Below are 20,336 nucleotides of genomic sequence, written 5' to 3'. Positions count from 1 at the left end.
AGCCAAAGCCAATGTCTGCTGTACCCAATGGTGATCATCTGGTATTGATATCTCAATCAGTTCTTAAAGCCTTCTGTGAGTTTCACTGGCCAATGATCAACAATAATTTTCTGAGTCCATACATACTGGATTTCAGCAAGGTGAACATCTTTGAAAGACAGCCATCATGGAAGCACCCATTCATTTAACCATGGACACATATTTTTTGTATGTTTACCTTTCCACCATCTCTCCCTGGTTCTCCTTTGTAACCTCGCAGCCCTTGAGCTCCCTAAATTAAACACAAAATAAATTTCTATTATTTTTATTATTTTGACTTAGTTTGCTAGCAATCAGATTTCTAAAGTGCTTACAATCAGGTCACATACTTGCACTCCTGGGGAACCTGGAACACCTGGTGAACCGGTGAGTCCCTGGTATCCCTAGAGAAAAATTAACATGAAAAAATTAACATATCTTCATATTTACAAACAGAAGCTGTCTACTGCAGAATTCCTCTAATGTCAAGCTTTTTAAACCAAAACCTTTTTGTTGCATCTGTGTAACACATAAAATATTAAATACTTAATAAGCAATTCAAATCATTCAATATTAAGAAATCCATAAAGATGCATGGAAAGATCTTAAATAAAACCATATTAATAAAAATCTTCAGAGAAGCAGAAATTAAGGGGAAAGATTTGAGATGAAAATAAAAAGCAAATGAACACAGCTGCTAAAGAAATAGCCTGTATTCTGGGAACATACACAAAATATTCAAGAAAAACCACATAAGATTGGAATATTAAACAAACATTAAATTTTATAATCTACTTGATAAATGGGTCAACTGAGCCAATCCCTGGAATAAATTAAAACCTTGATGAATGTCAACCTTTAGATGAACTTTTATCCTTGTTTTTGTTTTGTTTTTTGCCACAAGGGGAAATTTCAATGGCAAAAAATAAGGAGGATGACTCAACATATTTTAAAACAGTTATCTTTGGTCACAGTAACTAATAGCAAGATTGACATCAGACTGAAGCGGAATACACACTTTCTGACCCCAGTACATTTTTATAAGATTCTGATGGCCTGTGTGGAAATTGTGGTTCTGGTAGATTCTTTTGTGATATTTACTATTGGGCAATTATGCAGTCTTTCTTCTGGCTCCATTTATTTTCCTTCTTTCTTTTTAATTTTAAGCATTGTTTATGACTTGTTTTCATGATACAATTCCACAAGCATGGGAATTTCCCCACCCAATTCCCCAGACCTAACCCAACTGTTACCCCCCCATATTATTGTAATAGTATAGTCATTCAGCAACACTCACAAATCTAACATTCTGCTATTTAAGTGTGTCATGGCACGGTAAATCCAGAAAATGGTAGAAAGTGTAGTATCCTACTGTCAAGATATATTTAAGCTTCATTGGGAGTCATCCTTTTATTTGGGAGTAGAGCTGCATACTGCAATCTATCTTCACTTCCTGTTATGCTAGTCTCCATTATACAGTTCACCTTAATGAATATATGCATATACATATTTACCTGCATATTTAACTTGTTTTTGTATGATTGGTACCTTATATCAGAAAGAAATTATGATATATGTACTTTTGGAATTGGCCTATTTCACTGAGCATAATGGCCTCTAGTTGGGACCATTTTGTTGCAAATGGTAGCATTTCATTATTTTTATTTATTCTTTAAATTTTGTATTATGTTTACATAGTTGATCAAGGTGGGAATGATTGAAGGTGGGTTGGGAAAAGTGGGTGAGACCATTATTTCCAAGCTTTCTTTTTCTACCTCCTGTATCTGGAGGAAGGGAGAGACAAGGGGAGAAGCCACATCCAGCCTCCAACCATCTCAGTACCCAAGGTTGGGGAATGGCCATCCGACATCAACCCAGGGTCCCCAGTATGGAGCATACTTCAAGCATTCTGTTTAATTGGCTTTGATAGTTCTGAAATGCTGTCAGTCTTTCAGATCCAATGATGAGTAAATACTTCCAAGGTTCAATGGCTGACATAGTCTAACTTAGAGTCTCCATTCGCTCAGATATTTGCTGTCAATTCTTGGCTGGGGTACTTGTCCAATTTGCTCTGCTCTCCTTCCTCTGCTGTGGTACCAGATGTACTCTGAAAGACCCAATGGGCAGCCATATACTCCATGTGCATCTGAGCCTGCTATCCACTGCTTCATCTTTTCCACTGAAGAGGCCCAGTTCTGACACATGCGAGATCTCAGTCTGGGAGTGGGTCTGGTGGGGGAACTTGGGAAACTCCACTGGTGGGCTGAAGCTCCCACTGGTGAGCATGTGAGTCAGGCCTGGGTGTCAGCCCGGCTGGACAAGGCAGATCCACCCATCGGGAGAGGGGGCAGATAGGACAAGGTCAGACCAAACCTTAACTCACTGGAATGTGCAGAAGCTAGCTGGAGTACGAGTCATGCCAGGCTAGGCTCTAATACCTACCAGTTTGCATGAGCAAAGGATGGGAGCACACTGTGCAGAGCTCTGCTGTAACACCCATCAGAGAGAGTTGGGACTGGCAGTAAGCCAGGATATGCTAGCTGCAGCATCTGATGGCAAAGTCCAAGATGGGGGATGGGCTATGCCAAACTGGGTCAGAGCAACCACTGACATGTGCAAGATCTGTGGCTGGGAACAGGTCTGGTTGCAGAGCTAAGTGGACACCCTGGCTGTGTTGTGGTTCCCACTGGTGAGCATGAGAGCCAGAATGGGGGTGACGATCTAGTCTGGACATGACCGCAGTGTCCCTCCACATGGGTGTAGACTGGATCTAGGACGTGCCAGTCTGGGCTAGACTCCATCACCCACTGGTGCATGTAAGAGCCAGGGTGGGTGTAGGATGGGTTGCGCTAGATTTCTGCCCCTACTGAACCATGTGTGAGCTGTGTCTGACTAAAAATCAGGTGTGGCTGGGTCATAACACCCAACAGTAAGAACCAGAATGGGTGTGGGCCAGTTGGGAAAGGCCACTATTCCTGCCAGGAGAAGAAATGGAATAAGTTAAGCTGGGTCTAGGACCAAATGGTGTGTGTGAAATTTGACACAGGAGCTTGGGGAACTCCTTCATGATGCACTCCCTACAGGTGAACACAAGAACCAAAGCAAGGAACAGCCCAGACCATTCTAGGTTACAATGCCCACTGACATTCTTGTGGTTCAGCTCTGGGGTCAGGTCAGGCTGTACTTTATTAACATTTACAATTTTATCTTCCAAAAGCTATATTTCCACTTGGCTATGCATGACTACCTACTCTGGATTTCATATTCATCCACTTACTTGTCTGTACAGTTGTAAGTATAAATTTGAACATATCATAATTCCTTTGCTAACTCTTACAACTTTTCTCATCTTATACACACTTGCTTTATTTGCACAATTCTCTCAGTTCCTTCCAAAATGATAATGAGTGCACAATTTCCTTCCTTCATACTGTAATCAGGTTGTCATGGGGTATGAAATTACTTTTTCTATGATTTCTAAGAAACAAAGTTTTCACTTCAAGTTCCTTTGCCCAATCCTTAAACATTTCGTTTCACTAGCCAACAAAGAGTATCATAATAAACTTCTCTATAATTCATACTAAACAAATTGCAAATTTTCAAAGTCACCATCTGCTCTGGGTTGGCACTATTACTGTGCAACTGGATTGCAAACTTCATTAAATCAGGAACCAGATCAAATTCATTACAACACTATACATGCTGTTGGGCAAATTTGTGTTGTTCCAGCACTGGGGGAAATCAAAGTCACCTACACTACACACAAGTGTATACAATCTCTTATCATCATATATTTCTAGTTTCCAGCAGCAAGTTGAAAGTTTTAGCAATAGCAAGTACTTGATATTCTCTAGGTCAGCTAAAAGAAATAAGAATGGTAATCTATATAGTTAGAGCTTGATAAACCCTCTGTTGTTAACTTTCTAGTTACCTAAAATTCCTTCTTTCAATAACTTTGAAAGAGGTCCTAAAACTGAATCTCAATCTTGACTGGAAACAGTAAACACAGTCAAGGTACATAAATATGCCATCAGACAGAATTCCCCCAGATTTCTTAAAACCTATTCTATCTCTGGATAGTCCAACATGATTTGCAACAAGCTATGACAATTAGGAAAAAAGAAGAATAGCAATGATTTATGTAGTACTTATATGTTCCACAGTAAGCATTTCACATATATTAACTCAAATACACCTCAAAATACCCTGTCATGTGAGTTCTACATCACTACCATAATATTAGAATATTAAAGCACTATGGGTAGGTGACTAGCTCAAAGATACAAAGCTGGTAAATCAACAGGCTCAGCAGGAATACCCTCTAAAAAATGCCTTAGGGGAGATCATTTCTGATCAATATAGATGACTCATCAAATTCAAAATCTATTTTCCAAACTATTTTTAAATTGTTCAGCATTCTGAGTGCCCAGAGGAAAGGAATGTTTATAAAATTCCTCAAAAGAAAGATTTCATGAAGATTGGCTAATGAGCAAAATGACCAGTCATCTGCAAAGTTCATATTTAATGAATATTTTCCTCCACATTTTTTCAAAGTTAAGCCAAATGTCATATCTGCTTTTTTATTTTTTGAAAATATTTCGTAATAGTTCAAAAGCTGCTGTGTTGTCTGTCCTCTTCCAAGAAGCTGATCTGGTATCTTTGTCATGGAGGAAACACTACACTTTGATGGATTAAAACAATCTGGAGATGCCCTGCACTGTGATCACAGCTCAACTCTGACTCATACTGTGACCTCAAGGCAAAGTCATCAGATCTCCAATTCCTGGGAGAAAACACAATGAAGTGGAATGACAATGAATTTTGAAGTTGGAAAAGACCTTAGACTGGATTTTTGTCTCTCCTTTTATTTCTATGGGATTTTAGTTAAGTCACTTTCCGCAGCAAAGGCTCACTTTCTACTATAAATTGAGTTAGTATCATCTACTTCACTTAAAAATAGAAATGAAATCATAGGTGAAAATACCTGAGAGATGTTAGGAATCCAGTGAGTATGACCTTGCCTTACTTTAGACTCAAGGATTATTGCACAAAGCCATAGGAACAACCATTCAAAATGCTATTGCTAAGGTTTAAAAATCACTATTGGTACACTCAAAAAGGCATGCCTAGCAACTGTCATTGTGACTTGACCATTTCACAAAGACTTAATACTGTACAAGCATGCCCTTAGTGTATTTTATGATCAGCATTTCATTCTTAGAAGTACTAGATAAACAAACAAAAGCTTTTAACTATCAGAATATTGAGGATCATTTTAAAAAATTTATAAGGAGATATAATCTTGAAATCTCAGTTGCATAAAGAAATTCAAGATTATTTTAGAAGCTAGTAGAAATTTGCATAGTAACAGAATAAAGAAAACCAAAGTCACATGCAAGCTGGGGGAACCCCAGGGCAAAATACCAGAAGAAATTGGGTGAAATTCAGAAAAAACAAATTTTGGATTAAAAATTAGGGACATAAAGGCTAACAGGGAGGGGTATTATGACACAGAACAATTTCCAAGAGGAACAAGAAATAAAACATTGGTTGACTCATAAGAGGGTATGTTAAAATAAAGAAAAGTATCCTAAAGCAGGAAAAAGATAAGCATTTTCATGTAGCTTACTGTCTTTTACTTTTCTGAACAAGAGTCTCTATTTCATTGTAGAACTTTACATTTCTTGGGATATTTGTCTATACTGTTCAATTGCAATACTGTCACAATGCAATTATCACCAAGTCCAAATATCTTCCCTATTCCCAGTGAAAATTTCTTGCAATATTTGTTTTTCCATGTTCACAGGAAGTCGCTTTATAAATGAGTCATTTCTTAGGAAAACAATTCTCTCACTGTCAAATTGTAGGGTTGAATAATGTAAAATCAATTTAATGATCCTCCGTGACTCATAACTGTAATGCTCAAAAAAGATATATAGCATCAAAATGGAAATTAATAAAATAAAATTCTCCAAGTTGTAAGGTCCATGATTTCTTCTGAATCCAGTTCCAATGATTCTTACAGCATTCTTCCAATATAAACATATGCCTTTTTTGAGACAGTAGAGAGTGTAGAGTTATTTGTTTCCTTTAAATATTCTAACCTTAAAGTGAGAATAAAATCCAGATTACTAACATGGATGTCACCCTTCTTTGATAACTGTAAGAATATGATTTAAAGTTTACTCACTTAAAATTTTCTTCAGTGCTTGCATTCTATACTCTTTTGTACACAGCCAGGATAACTGTGTAATCCAAATCAAGGGTGTATTGTTAATGTTCACTCTAGATACATTTAGTCATTGGCAGGCTTTGTAGCTCTATGCAACCTAATGCCAAGAAAATTTGTAAATCTTTGTCTTTCATATATAGCTAACATTAAAACCAGTATCTGAGTTGCCAAAGTTCAATTCATTTATGTACTTTGATTGATTATTCAAATTACTTGATTAGTAGGTGACATTAGCATACCTAAAAGGACACCTCAGCTAAGTCTTGAGAAAGAATGGTGATGGTGTTGCTATAGAAGTGAAGAACGCTGAGTGGTCACAGGACGCTTTCACAAGAGACAGGCTCAAAGGGATGCAAAACAAGCAGAGATAACAAAGGTAAGCAGTTCAATATGCCATGCTGCAAGAGTGGAAAAAACAAATTCACAGAGAAAATAACAAAGGAACAAGACAAGACTGTGACAGTAGATTAGAGGTTACATGCACAGCTTATGAAGGCCACTGAAGTAATTTGAACCAGGGAGTTATACAGCAAGACTTATATTCCGAAAAGATCACCTGCTACCAAACAGTAGATGATGGGGGACAAGTGAAATTACGTAAACCACATGGGAGAGCTTTTCCTGCAGAGGAGATAGATTGGTAGGTATAACTTGAGTCCATAGGCAGTGTGTTTCATCTAACTTGTCAATGGGCTTTGAGAGGTGCGGGATCTGGATTACCAGGTTCCTGGGCAGTACATGGCTCATCTTAACACTGACTTCAGGAAGACACAAGAGAAACATAAGACTTAAATGATTACAAAATTAAAAGTAGTACAGAAGATATTTTATGAACTAATTAAAAAACTTGCATCTGACCATGAAAAGCTATAGACCCACTGTGAGATAACCAGAATCTCTCCCTCAAAGCAAACAACATTGACGACAAATGATATTTAATCAAATCTAACCCTTCCTGCCTTAGGAAAGGGGACCAGATAACAAATAGAAAGCAACATCGCCTGATTCCCTATAATGATCTGCCTTGAGCTAAGCACATAAGTGAAAAATACTGCCTATTTTGACAAATAATCTCTGCAAATAGAGCTAAAATCTTAGAGTCACAGAATTTAGTTAAACTGATAAATTGCCTCTTTTCCTGACTAAGGTTAGCTCAAGCTTATTTCCAAAGAATGCATAGCTTTTAAAAATAACTACTACTATTTCTGGCATTTCTTACAACTTATATTTTTAGTAATTATGAATTCCATATTCAAAGGGAGGTAAACAACAGCCAACCTCCCCCACTCACTCTGCTGCTATGCTTATCCCTTTATACCTACCACAACACAAGACTATGTGTGTACATTTATTATCTCCACACAATGCATTGTAAGCTTTTGTTCTGTTTTGTTCATTGTTATATCCCCTTACCCCAGGAGACATCTGGGAACACAGTCAACATCTAACAAGTATAAGCCATATAATGAATAAATGAATAAGTAAATCATCATCACATACAGTTTCTACAGAAAGACAATGTTTGAATGAAAAGAATTAGCTAATCAGCGAAGCTCATTTAGGAAAGTTTTATGAAGTTGTAAATTTTAAGTAAATTCATTACTGCAAAACGAGACATGCTCACGAGTAGGATAATTTATTCAAGAGAAATAGGCCATATCTGAGCTGGGCAGGGGAAGGGAGGCTATTGGGAGAGATTAATGGCAGCAGAATAAAATGAGAAAGTAAATGTCTGCTAGCCTGAAGTGAGATAAAGGGAGAATTCAGGTAGAAGTGAGATAAAGGGAGAATTCAGGTAGAAGGTGTTCGCTTCAGAATAATGCTTCACAATTAAGCTGCCACTTTTAGTTCTCTTACCCAAGCCATTCCTTTGGCTTATTCTAATGCATCCCATTTTTTTTCAGTTCTTTTAATCTTCATGTCTCAGAGCCAGAAATTCCCCACCATTCTCGAATTGTTGAGCCCACATCTGGCATTCCTACTTCACTGAAGGTCTTAAAGGTCACAAAAAGTTTTTCTCCTGGGTTCTGCTTGTTTGAATACTAATTCTTCACCTCTGTCAACTTACTCCACAAGTGCAAGTGCAAGTTCTCCTCTCATTTTCTCCAAACTTATCACCATTAGCCTTGTACATTTTAAAATAGCACCCCTTATTTATTTGCCACCCACAGCTGAGTAAGCCCTCCTTCATATGCTGTCTCCTGAGATCATATACTATCCCAGTTACTCCCATGGAGGAAGTTCAGTTTCTGCATGTCCCTAAATCTGTAGTCAGTAACCAAGCAGAACATGCCAATATGCAAATACTGTCATCCATCTATAATCAGGCATTGTGTGTGTATAGATATCACCTAACTGCCAAGATTCGCATCCAACAACACCAATACATATGTTGAACACTTTTTGCATTTCAAGTTAAAAGTGATGTATTTATTTGAGGTGAAAATCACTGTACTAGAATTGCCCATTCTGTTACTTTCACATATGTTTTTAAATATTCGGTTTACTCCAAGTATTGAAATAAATTCCCAATGAAATGAAGAACTGAAAGCATTAGATATTCAAAGCACATATTAAATGTATTCTTTTCTTAAAGCCTGAGATCTTATTGATCTATATGAAAAACACCTTCACCCCTACAGAAAACAGGCAAATGAAGTGTAAGGTTCGCTGTCCTTCCGCAACTGGCCTCTTTCTAATACCAATTAATGTGAAATTTAAGGGAAACAGATGAAGGGACCCAGATCATGGAAAGTGACTCAGTGACTTATTACCTTGGCTACTGGTGGGAGAGAGCAGCCAGTCTATCAACTCAACTCTTGAGATCATGGATACATTAAAAACATATCCAGAATTCTAGTTTGGTCTATCTTGTTTTTCTTTCTTAGCAAACATAATGGCTTTCACAGATTATTAGAAAGTAAGACTGGACAGAATGGGATCTCATTAAATGTCACCTTCTCATTTTCCAGGTGAACAAAGAATCCCATCAGAGCAGAGCTATATTGCTGCTTGGAGAATGAAACAACCCCAGATCCCTGCGGTGACTTGCCAGACCTTCTTTTTCATAGAGAATAACTAAAAATGACAAAAACCTCCAAAAATCATAATTTAGCTAGATTCTGTTTCCACATGGGTTTTTTTTAAAATAAATATCAGTATGTCTTTGGTAATTGTACTGTTTGGATTATCTAACAGGGTATTTAAATGTGTCCTGTTTCTGCTTTACGAGGCTGAAAGAGTAATGTGCTCAGATTCTATAGTGAATGATATTAGCTGATAAAGAAATAAAACAGAAATGGAAGAATTTGACTTAGCTCTGGTTTCTACTGAAGACTCTTTCCTTATGAAAATTAATGTTTTCAGAGTGGAATAATTTCCTAATTAAAGCTTCAGTTGTCTTGGCCTGGTTATAATGTGTGAAAGAGAATCAAATTTCTTATTGAGAGGGATTGCACGGAACCAAATCCAAACAAAGCAGAATTCCCTTCTAATTTTTCCATCCAAGTTTCCTTGGTCCAGATGGCTTCAATAGACAGCAATTGGCAGCCAGAAGCTCCACCTACACCTTACCACCCTCACTGGGTGCTGGCCCTAGACGCACACTAATGACCCTCAGCTGTTCAAGCTCCAAGATGCGTGTTCTCTTCCTGCTTGACCACTCAACCCTTGTCAAGGCAAAAAATACACGGAATAGGGGAATATTTAAGAAAAACTTATACATGTGGAAAATCAGCGTTTAGGCTGATTTAACAGTTTTCTTTTACTGCCATAATGGTACCGGAGTTCAGAAGTCAAAAAAATGGATTTTTGGAGCAAAAGTAAGTGTTAGCAGTGCTGCCTTCATCCAGAAACTCCAGGAGAAACTCCTCCCAAAAGAGCAGAGAGAATGGAAAGAAATGTTAGGTTTATTTGGGTACAAAATCTTTGAGGTATACATAAACAGTATTTTTTCAAAATGCTAATGGCCGTGGATGTAGTAATAAAACTACACACATATATAGCAAAGCATACAAAATAAATACCATTCAATCCAAAGCATTTGAGGTACAGCAGTGGCTTACATCTGCTGATGTGGGCTATTTCACTCTCATTTCTGCTTTCTCATTATCAAAAATCTTTTTCTGACTGTGACTCTCCTGCCTGCTTATAAAAACCCTTACCACTACATTGGGCCACATAGGTAATTCAAAATAATTTCCCCATCACAAGATCCTTACATTGACTATACCTGAAAAACCACTTTGTTAGGTTCTTGGAAATTAGGATATTTATAAGTAGGAGAACCATGTTTAAAATTCACTGATACCATATACTAAATAGCTTTATATTGAAAGCCATACACATGTACACAAAAGTATACATATACATGTGATGATGAGAAAAAGTACTAAGTCTGTGATAGCTTAAATCCGATATATCTACTAATATCCATGATTACTGTATCAGGCTAATTAGTCATTAGTACTTCATTTGTATGAAAATATTTAACCAAAAATAAAATTAAAAAGCCAGCTGGAAAACTTCTCAGCACACACCTTCACACATTGTACAGGGCTTTTCATTGCTGAAAAATCACCAGTCTTAATAATTCAGTGGTCTTCTCTGGGGAATACTGTGGCATTATAAGACACTAGCAAATGACAGATCAACTAATACAGGCTATCTGCACCAGAATTAGTGCAGCTACAGTTGCTACTCAGGGAGAGAGTAGATTCCTGAAAAGCACTTTCATTCATTAAACAAAAATCACCATGTGTAATTAGGAAAGAAGCCACTTAGGACCTAAGGAAGATATATCCAGGGGCATGAAGAATGATGGTAAACAAACAGTGCAATGTAATATGGCATCTTAAAATGAGGAATGAATGAATTATAACAGAAATTACAATGTAAAATTGATAGGGGAATGTCAGATTTATAGTCTAGGCATTCAATGCAATTCAGGCACTTGCAGTCTGATGACAATCTTCAGTCTCTTCCCTAAAGTACATCCTATTTCTGTGTCTACGGACTTGTTCTCTCTCCCATTGAAGGGTTGACTCTCCACAGTCTTCCAGGCCAGCCTCTCTCATGACCAGGAACCATGCCATTGTGCTACCCATGGAATTTCTTCTTGCAGTTATCTGCTTTCTCACAAATCTTTGATGTGTATTTCTTCATGTTCACCATCATCCATATATTTTTAAGAAACAGAAACTACTTTTAGAGGCTGGCATGTAGCACAGTAGCAAACTCTATGAGCATCAGTTGTAGCCCTAGCTTCTCCACTTCAGATCCAGCTAATGTATGAGAACCTGTGACCCACACACGAGATCTAGATGGAGTTCCAGGCTCCTTTCTTCAGACTGCAGAAGCCCCAGCTATCTTAGCAACTCAGAGAATGATCCAGTGAATGGAAGATTTTCTTTCCCTCTCTGCAACTGCCTTTCAGACAAATAAAAATTCTAAAACAAAAAACCTCTGCTTTTATAACTTTTTCCACTTCCCCATTTGTTTCTTTTTTAAATTTTATTTTTGATGATGTTTACACAATTGGTTAGAGTGGGAAGGGTTAAGGACTAGGGAAAAGCGGCTGAGGCCACTATTTCCATGTCTTCCTTATCTTCTTCCTGTATCTGAGAGGAGGAGGGAGAAAAAGGTAGAAGCCACACCCAGCCTCCCAACCTGCTCAGTACCCAAGGATGAGGATTGGCTACCTGAAGTCATCCCAGTCAGGCTCCCCAATGTGGAGCATGCTCTGACAGTTCTGCTTAACTGATTTTTGATAGTTCTGACATGCTGTTGATCTCACATATCCATGGATGGGGAAATTCTTCTAAGGTCTGTTGGCTGACACAGTCCACCCCAGAGTCTCCATTTGTTCAGGCATTTGCTGTCAATTCTTGGCTGGGGTAGTTGACCAATTTGTTCTGCTCTCCTTCTTTTGCTATGGTAAGAAAGACACTCCACACACTCCATTGGACTGCCATATCCTCAAAGTGCATCTGGGTACGCTGTCCACTGCACCATCTTCAGTAACTGAGAAGACCCCATTCAGACACATGCATTTCACGGTCACATCACAGGTCCTGCCACTCTCCCCATGGTTGCAGCTCTGAGTTTAGTGGTTTAGTTAGAAAGATCCTCAAAAAAATTCAATCTGAGGTGATCCCAGACTGACTCCTATGTATACCTACCAGTGCAGGGTCCAGCTCAATCTTTCACCTACATCAGTCTACACACACAATAGTTGCAATTGCTAGGTCAGATCTATTTACAGCCCAATCTCTTACACAAACCAGTGGATATTAGAGCTCAGTCCAACCCCACCTAGCACACACTTGATACCCAAGTACACCACAGGAAGCTGAAGCCCAGTCAGAGCGAGCCCCAATAACTCCCTCTGGGCCAGCCCCCAGCCCTGGTTTCTGTGTCTGCCAGCATGTTTAGTGGACTGTTCCAGTATGCCCCACATTCCATTCAGCAATCATACACATCACTGGGATTTGAAGCCTAACTCAATCCAACAAACTCCACCCTCCAGCCCTAACTCATGTCAACAAGTGCCACCACCGCCTACCTAGCCAGGCCCACCCCCAGTCCTAGTTCTCGTGTGCACCAGTGGCAGCTGCTGTCCATTTGAGAAGTGCTCACAGTTTCGCTACTGGACTCATTCCCTAACCCAGATCTTGTACTCTGCCGATGGTTCTGCAGTCTAGTTCAACAGGATTTGCCCCAAGTCCCACACTTGCCAGCCAATGCTGCAGCAAAGCCCAACCAATCTACGCTTACTCTGGCTCATGCCTGCACCAGTAAATACAGTGGGTTAGCCCAGGATGGCTCTCTCCTAACCCAGTCCACTTGAAGCCAACAGGAGTTGTAGCCCTGCCTGGCCTGGTCTGCCCCCAGTCTGAGCTCTCATGCTCACCAACAGGAGTAGTGGCCCAGCAGTGAACCCTATCAGGCTCACATGCTCCCCCACCCAAGTCTCCTGTGCTGGTAGATGCTGCGGCCTGGTCTGACACGGTCTTCCTTACCTCAGTATATTATGGCAGGTGCTACAGCCCAGTCCACTTCCCCATGTACATCCTTAAAGGAGCATATATGTTTAGAAGAGTTACAATTTTCTTATCTCCCACTCTCCTCTCAAATCGCTTTCTACCAACCTTTGGGTCTCACACACCATGAGATCAGGTTAGCAATGTTATCAATGACCCTCATACAGTAAAATGCAGCAATCTTATCATAGGTCTTACGTTTCTTAACCCCACAACAGTATTTGACCAACTTGTGAAACTATTTGAAATGTTTTCTTCATCTGGGATGCTGGTCTCTTCTATTCTTCCTCCTACTGTTCTAGTTGCTTTGTCTGGATCATCCTTTTCTCAATCCTAAAAGCTCAGTCAACTGTACCTTGCTCTACTTACGATACTTACTCTCTACATGTCCCATCCACATTCAAAGCTTTGGATACGCCTATATGATAAGTCTCAACTGGACACCTTGAACATATCTAAACATACTTTCTCAATTCTTTCACAAGATTTAGCTCTTCTGAGTACTGCCCAGCACAGTAAAAGGAGCCACAATCATTCAGTTAATCAAGCTAAAATAGTTTGGGTTTGCTTTGATATCTTCTCTCACCTCATACCTAAATTTCAGCAAAGGTTCTGGCTACATTTATATTGAAAGGTAATAGAGTATAATCCTTTTTCCTTTCTTCCTTCACATTATCCCTCTCTGAGAGCTGCTACTTACTTCTCAACTAGAATCAAGAAAAAAGCCTCCTTTCTTGGAGACTTCCGTGGTCTCCTTTCTTCCAATTTGGCCAAATGTAATTGACTCCTTAGATGCTACAATTTTTTTCTTCTGCGTCTTATTGAAAAAGAGATCACTTCTTCTTTCCAACCCCCAAGTAAGAATTCTATTCAGATTGAATCCTGGCAGATTAGCAGAGAAGTTTACCCCAATTTTACTCTCCATTGACTGTAGCAGTGACTGGCCACTACTCATTGAGCCACTTCCGGTCCTATAGTGGTACAAACAAAACCTTACTGAATACCCTTTCTTCAAAAGTTTTAAATGTTTCTATTAATTTGTTAACAAACCTCTCTCAGGGACTTAAACAACTCTTCCATTTTGATGATGGGAGTATTTGGGATATAATTTTTAGAACTGTGGTGTTTTTGTTATATTTTGTTTTTTATTGAGTTACATTTACTTAGAATACAAATTTTGCTGCTTCTTCATGATAGAATTAACATCTTATGATACAGAAAGTCTAGGAGATATCATGTTTGGGTGGCAAGCATTTAACATTCACAAGCAAATGCCTAGTATTTGTTTACTCATAAATATTTTTCAGTTGACGGATCTGTAAATGTTGGTCTAAAATACTTTAAGATTTGTGTTTCTTTTAAATGCCTCTAAAGCTCTTTTGAAGTTTGCTATTTTTTAGTCATAATTAGTCTATCCCAGCACATAGTTTCTTAGAAAAATAAGATCACTTACAATAAGATTCTCAGGGCTGAGCATCTGTGCAGTGGTCAAATGGCTGCGTGAGATGTCTGCATGTCCCAAATTGGAGTGTTTGGTTTCAAGACCTGGCTACTCTGTTTCCGATCCAGGTTCCTGCTCATGCAATTTCTGGAGGGCAACAGATGTCTCACGTATTGAGCCCTGCCAGCCATCCCTGGGCTGTGCTCCACACTCCCGTTTTCATCATGTCCTAGTCCTGGGTGCTCTGGCTTGTTGCAACAGAACCAACATGGAACATTGCTCTCTTTCTGCCTTTGAAATACAAATAAATCTTTTGTCTTTATTTTTATCTTGAGAACTTCCAAGATTTTTAAATGTTTATTTTATTTCCATCTACATGAAAACTAGAGAGAAAAAGAGAGATTTTTCCATCCATCAATTCACTCCCCGAATGTCTATAACTGAGGCTGAGCCTCAGTTGTTGAAGCTAAGAACCCAGATCTCCTTTATGGGTGACAAGGATTCAAGCACTTAAGATTATTTGCTGCTTCACAGGATACATTAAAAGATTGGGTAGAAAGCAGACCAACCGGGACTTTAAACATCATTCTGATATGAGATACACATATTGCAAGCAGTAGCTTAACAATCTGCACTCCAAAGCTTGCCCAGATTTTTTTTAAATTAATTTGTTTATCTGACAGGTTGGTTCACTGCCCAAGTGCCCATATCCACCATGGCTGGGTCAGGACTGAAGTCAGAAGTTGCTAATTCAGTACATATCTTCTTTGTGGGTGATAGCACTTGAATCATCACTGATGTACCCTAGGGTCTATACTACAGACAGCTGGAGCTGATTGCAGTACCTGATGCTAGGCACTGATCCCAGTGACTGCAACATGGGACATGGGCATCTAAAGCAGTAAGCAAAACATCTACCCCAGAAAAGATTTTCCTGCCCAGCCAATTAATGATGTTTAAAGTTACAGAAAAAAAAAATTTTTTTTAGTTACAGCAGAAACAGGTGGAATTATGAGGATAACTAAAGTGTGACTAGAACAGTTTGTCTATTGATAACATCCTCACTGCTTCCTTCAGTTTGACTAATATCTGATAGTCGTTTTCTTGACTCTAGTATAGCTCCTGACCTCCCTTTATTAAAGTACTTACTTTACAAAATATTTAAATTATGTATCTGCCCCCTTGAGATGCTAAATCTATTTTAAGACAAGTTAGACACTTTTACAACTCAGAAATGTCTTTCTCAAGAACCTTATAATCAACAAGAATATAGTATCTCCATATTCTAGTCTCTGTGAAAGAGCAGAAAACAAACATTAACTGGTATTTGCTGACACAACTGTTTTAATCATAGAGGGAATGATTTTCAAGTTAAGAAATAACTCAGTACATTCTGTCTCATTTATCAACCTTTACACTCACCTATCCCAACTCTCAAACTCTTTCCCTTTGCTTCAAAAGACTTTAGCCCAACTTCTCTCTACATTGTAGCAATACTGAATAAATTCTTCCTTTTCTGTTTAACTGTGCATAGTGTAATTTTTGCTTTGTCACTATAATCCCAGTACTGGAGATGACTAAGCTTGCAGTACTCACAGGCTTACCATCTTGACCAGGTTGTCCAGGATACCCAGGGTTGCCAGGCAGGCCAGGGTCACCCTAAACACAGGAGACAACACTTCTAAGTACAAAACATCCAAGCATGTTTGTGCAGTCAGGGTATATGAAGTTCAAAACCAAATTCCGTTATTTGAGGATTTTTTTGCATTAAAAAATACAAACGTCCCAATACAGATTGAAAAGATCTGTACCACACTGTAAATGTCTCCCTGAAAAAGTATGGCTTTCTATTACATAAATCTTTGCATTATCATTTATTTCCATGAGCATGTTAGGTGTAACAGTGAAGTACTGACATATAATAATGTTAATATTTGTACCAATATAATAATAATAATATTTGTAATGTTAGTATTTGTATAATGTTAAAATTTGTAAAATTATAATATTGGTATAATTTTAGAATTTTAAATAAACTGTGAGTGTCTCAGAAAGTATGGTTTCCTGAAAGCAATATTTGACCCATAAATCTATAGAATTAATCATATTATAAATATATTATTGCATGTATCATTATCCAGTAATTTAACAATTAAACTCATAAGAAAACAACTTGTTTTAAAAAATAGCCTACAAACCATGAGCTCTTACCTGTGGGGTTAAACTTGCAAGCAGCTTAACAGTCAGTTATTTCAATTCTATCAATGTGTCATTTCACCTCTATTAATCTCAAATTCTGACAATGTGTAAATACTAAAAATTAGATTATTTTCATGACAGCAAGGTACAGACTGAACAACTCTCTTCCAATGTCCATTGCCCTTCAATGCATGTAATGGCTAATAAATTTAGAAATTATCTGTGCCCTAACAAACCTGAGATCTTCAAAGACTATTTTTCCATACACCATGACAATGAGCCCAGGTACATTCTGTAGGACTCTGGAGTCACCTGAGGGACAGTACTGACCGTCTGGATGAGCTCCACCAATGAAACAGCAATGAGAAAACACGGAGTCATCAGCGAGGATTTATACAATTCTTAAAAAATACTTGAAAAGTAATGTCATCTTTATGTATCTCTGAATCCATCAAGTCCAAACATCAAGCCACTCCACATGTATCAGGAAATGTCTGTGTACTGGGAAGAACTGACTTTCATTAACTGCTTTTACAGAGCTAATTTGCTGGTACAAAATACAACTTCAGACTCTGGCTAGGGAGATTTATCCCTGAAACATAACTAGAAACAATGGAAAGAATTATGTGAATTCTTATTAAAGAACCAATGAAAAAGGGGGGATGGGCTATTCTCTTACCACTTCCCTCTCAGAAACCTTAGTATGGGGAAAGACTGAGAAAGGAAGTGATACTTTTTAAAGACACAGAAAAAGAAAAGCTGTAAATACAGGGGATAGGGATAATTTTTTCATTCTAATCCAATGACATGAAGTGCTAATTAGGCAGTTGGGTGCCACAGACAAAACTCCCTATATCTCAAGAGATTAGAATTCTCTCTCTCTCTCTCCTCACTTCTTTCTTCTCTTTATCAATCATGGGCTCCCCTGTTGTTCTTCCTTACTCATTTTTTGAATGGACTTGTCTTATAACAAACGTTATCTTTGCTTTGACGTAAGAAAAATATTCTTCCTTTTTCATTTAAGAGACAGTATGTATTTCTACTGTATTGTTTCTCCAATGTCTCCTGAAGTTCTTCCTATTGAAATATCATGGAAGTTCCTATATCAGGGATCACTAGTTCCCAGTGTTTTCTCTGAATTTTCCCTGCCTAGTCTTCATTTTTCACTTGGATTAAGACTCCCTGAAAACAAATTCTATAAAATTTAGGGAATGGGAGCCCGAATCCTAGGTATCAAGCAGAGATTCAGTAACAAATTTGAATGGATATTTTTCTTTTTTCTTTTTTTTTTAAAGATTTTATTTATTTTTATTGGAAAGTCAGATATACAGAGAGGAGGAGAGACAGAGAGAAAGATCTTCCATCCGATGTTTCACTCCCCAAGTGACGGCAATGGCCAGAGCTGCGCCAGTCTGAAGCCAGGAGCCAGGAGCTCTTGCAGATCTCCCACATGGGTTCAGGGTCCCAAGGTTTTGGGCCGTCCTTGATTGCTTTTCCAGGCTACAAGCAGGGAGCTAGATGGGAAGCAGGGCTGCTGGGATTAGAACCCACGCCCATATGGGATCCCGGTGTGGTCAAGGCAAGGACTTTAGCTGTTAGACCACCACACCGGGCCAAAGAATGGATATTTTTAAAGCACACTGATAAGATTACTTGCAAAAACTTAGACAGATTTGATAGTATTTCCATAAAACTGGGTTAATTTAGGTGATTGGACAGAAGGTCAATCAGCATAGAACATAAATGAATCATCAATTTTATTATCCCTACAGCTATGAGTCAACCTTTATTGATTCTTACGTGTAAAGGACTGCTCTTAAACTATGTATATGTTGAATTACTTAATCATCATAAAGATCTAATGAAGAAGTTTTTCAGTACTGTCATATATATACACATATGTGAAAATTAAGAGCCACTGGGCCCGGCGCTATGGCCTAGTGGCTAAAGTCCTTGCCTTGAACACACCGGGATCCCATATGGGCACCGGTTCTAATCCCAGCAGCTCCACTTCCTATCCAGCTCCCTGCTTGTGGCCTGGGAAAGCAGTCGAGGACGGCCCAAAGCCTTGGGACTCTGCACCCACGTGGGAGACCCGGAAGAAGTTCCTGGCTCCTGGCTTCGGATCGGCGCTCAGCACCAGCCGTTGCGCTCAGTTGGGGAGTGAATTATCGGACAGAAGATCTTCCTCTCTGTCTCTCGTCCTCTCGGTATATCTGACTTTGTAATAAAATAAATAAATCTTAAAAAAAAAAAAAGAAAAAGAAAATTAAGGGCCAGATTAGGTGATCTACCAAAGGTCGCATAGCACTGGTAATATGGGATTTCAGCTCAGCGGCTGCATCCTCAGAGCCCACACTCCTAAATATCACTATGTCTGCCAATGTTAAAATGTACACACCAATCAGACCCATAACTAGAGACTGCTAAAAAAAACTACACATGGAAAAATAAATTTCATTCATATTTATTCATACATACATAACTAATACGACCAAATTTCCATCCATTTTTTTAAAAATTTACTTAAAATACTTGCATATTTTGATCTTACAAAATATGTATTGAGGTGAAAAACAGTTCTGGTTTACGTTGAAACGAATTTCTGCCACAATTTTTGAGTTGCTGACAGGAGTGGAAATAGTATGCACTAAGCTAAAACACCTCCAAATATGGCTTCCCAAACAGTATAAATATAATTAAAATAAATAACAGTTGTACTTGACAAAAGTAACCTATTATTTTATGTTGTTCATCCAAAGCAAGTGCCTTTGGAATTCTTCTCTCAAACGCAAACACCACATTTCCAAAAGTGCTCTTCTTGACGTTGTGCCCGCACTGCCATCCCTGTGTCTGATCTAAGACCTATATCATTTCCCAAGATCAACCTCCTTCTACTCTCAAAACTCACCTGGAAGGAATCCACCCAGTTAGGGGAAATCAACATTAAGATGTGAATGCCCAGGAATGAAATTTTCCAAAGTTTTCTATCTTTTAGAAAGGGGACATGTTGAAAGTCTGAATGAATCACTAAGTGGTAGAAACATTAGAGTGAAATTAAGACCTCAAAAGGGATATGGTTTTAGAGAAGGTGGTACTGCAGAGCAAAACCAAACTGTTATGAAATTGTTTCAAACTAAAAAAAGAAGTGCTTTCAACTAATCTTATATCATTGAAGACTATATCAAAGCTGGCGAACCTGTCCTCAACAAATATCCCAATAGTATCTACAAGGTAGGAGAAGGAGCTATCACTTGAAAGAGATTTGTTGGTAAACTGTGGATTGCCCGGGTCTTCCATGTGGAATAGAAACATTTCATATTGTACCACTGGGGGTAGGTGTATATCTTATTTCTTGAACTGTTTCATAATTTTCTCAATAAACATTATTGTTAAGTACTGCTTC

The 20,336-nt window shown here is 38.4% G+C and overlaps 1 protein-coding gene across 1 annotated transcript in view; it reads right to left on the bottom strand.

Annotated features, from left to right (window-relative positions):
- COL21A1 (collagen type XXI alpha 1 chain) overlaps window positions 1–20,336 on the bottom strand; it is a 157,152-nt gene that overhangs the window by 64,447 nt on the left and 72,369 nt on the right. Inside the window, exons 12-14 of the mRNA XM_004580485.4 lie at window positions 16,328–16,390; window positions 369–422; window positions 218–271 (exon numbers count right to left, since the gene is read on the bottom strand). Coding sequence (XP_004580542.2) covers window positions 218–271; window positions 369–422; window positions 16,328–16,390 — 171 coding nt within the window. The remainder of the gene's footprint in view (window positions 1–217; window positions 272–368; window positions 423–16,327; window positions 16,391–20,336) is intronic.

The sequence above is a fragment of the Ochotona princeps genome, chromosome 1 (genome assembly GCF_030435755.1).
Source record: "Ochotona princeps isolate mOchPri1 chromosome 1, mOchPri1.hap1, whole genome shotgun sequence".
NCBI lineage: Eukaryota > Metazoa > Chordata > Mammalia > Lagomorpha > Ochotonidae > Ochotona > Ochotona princeps.
Note: the sequence above shows the minus strand (reverse complement) of the source record. Positions and strands in the feature narration are given on the sequence as shown.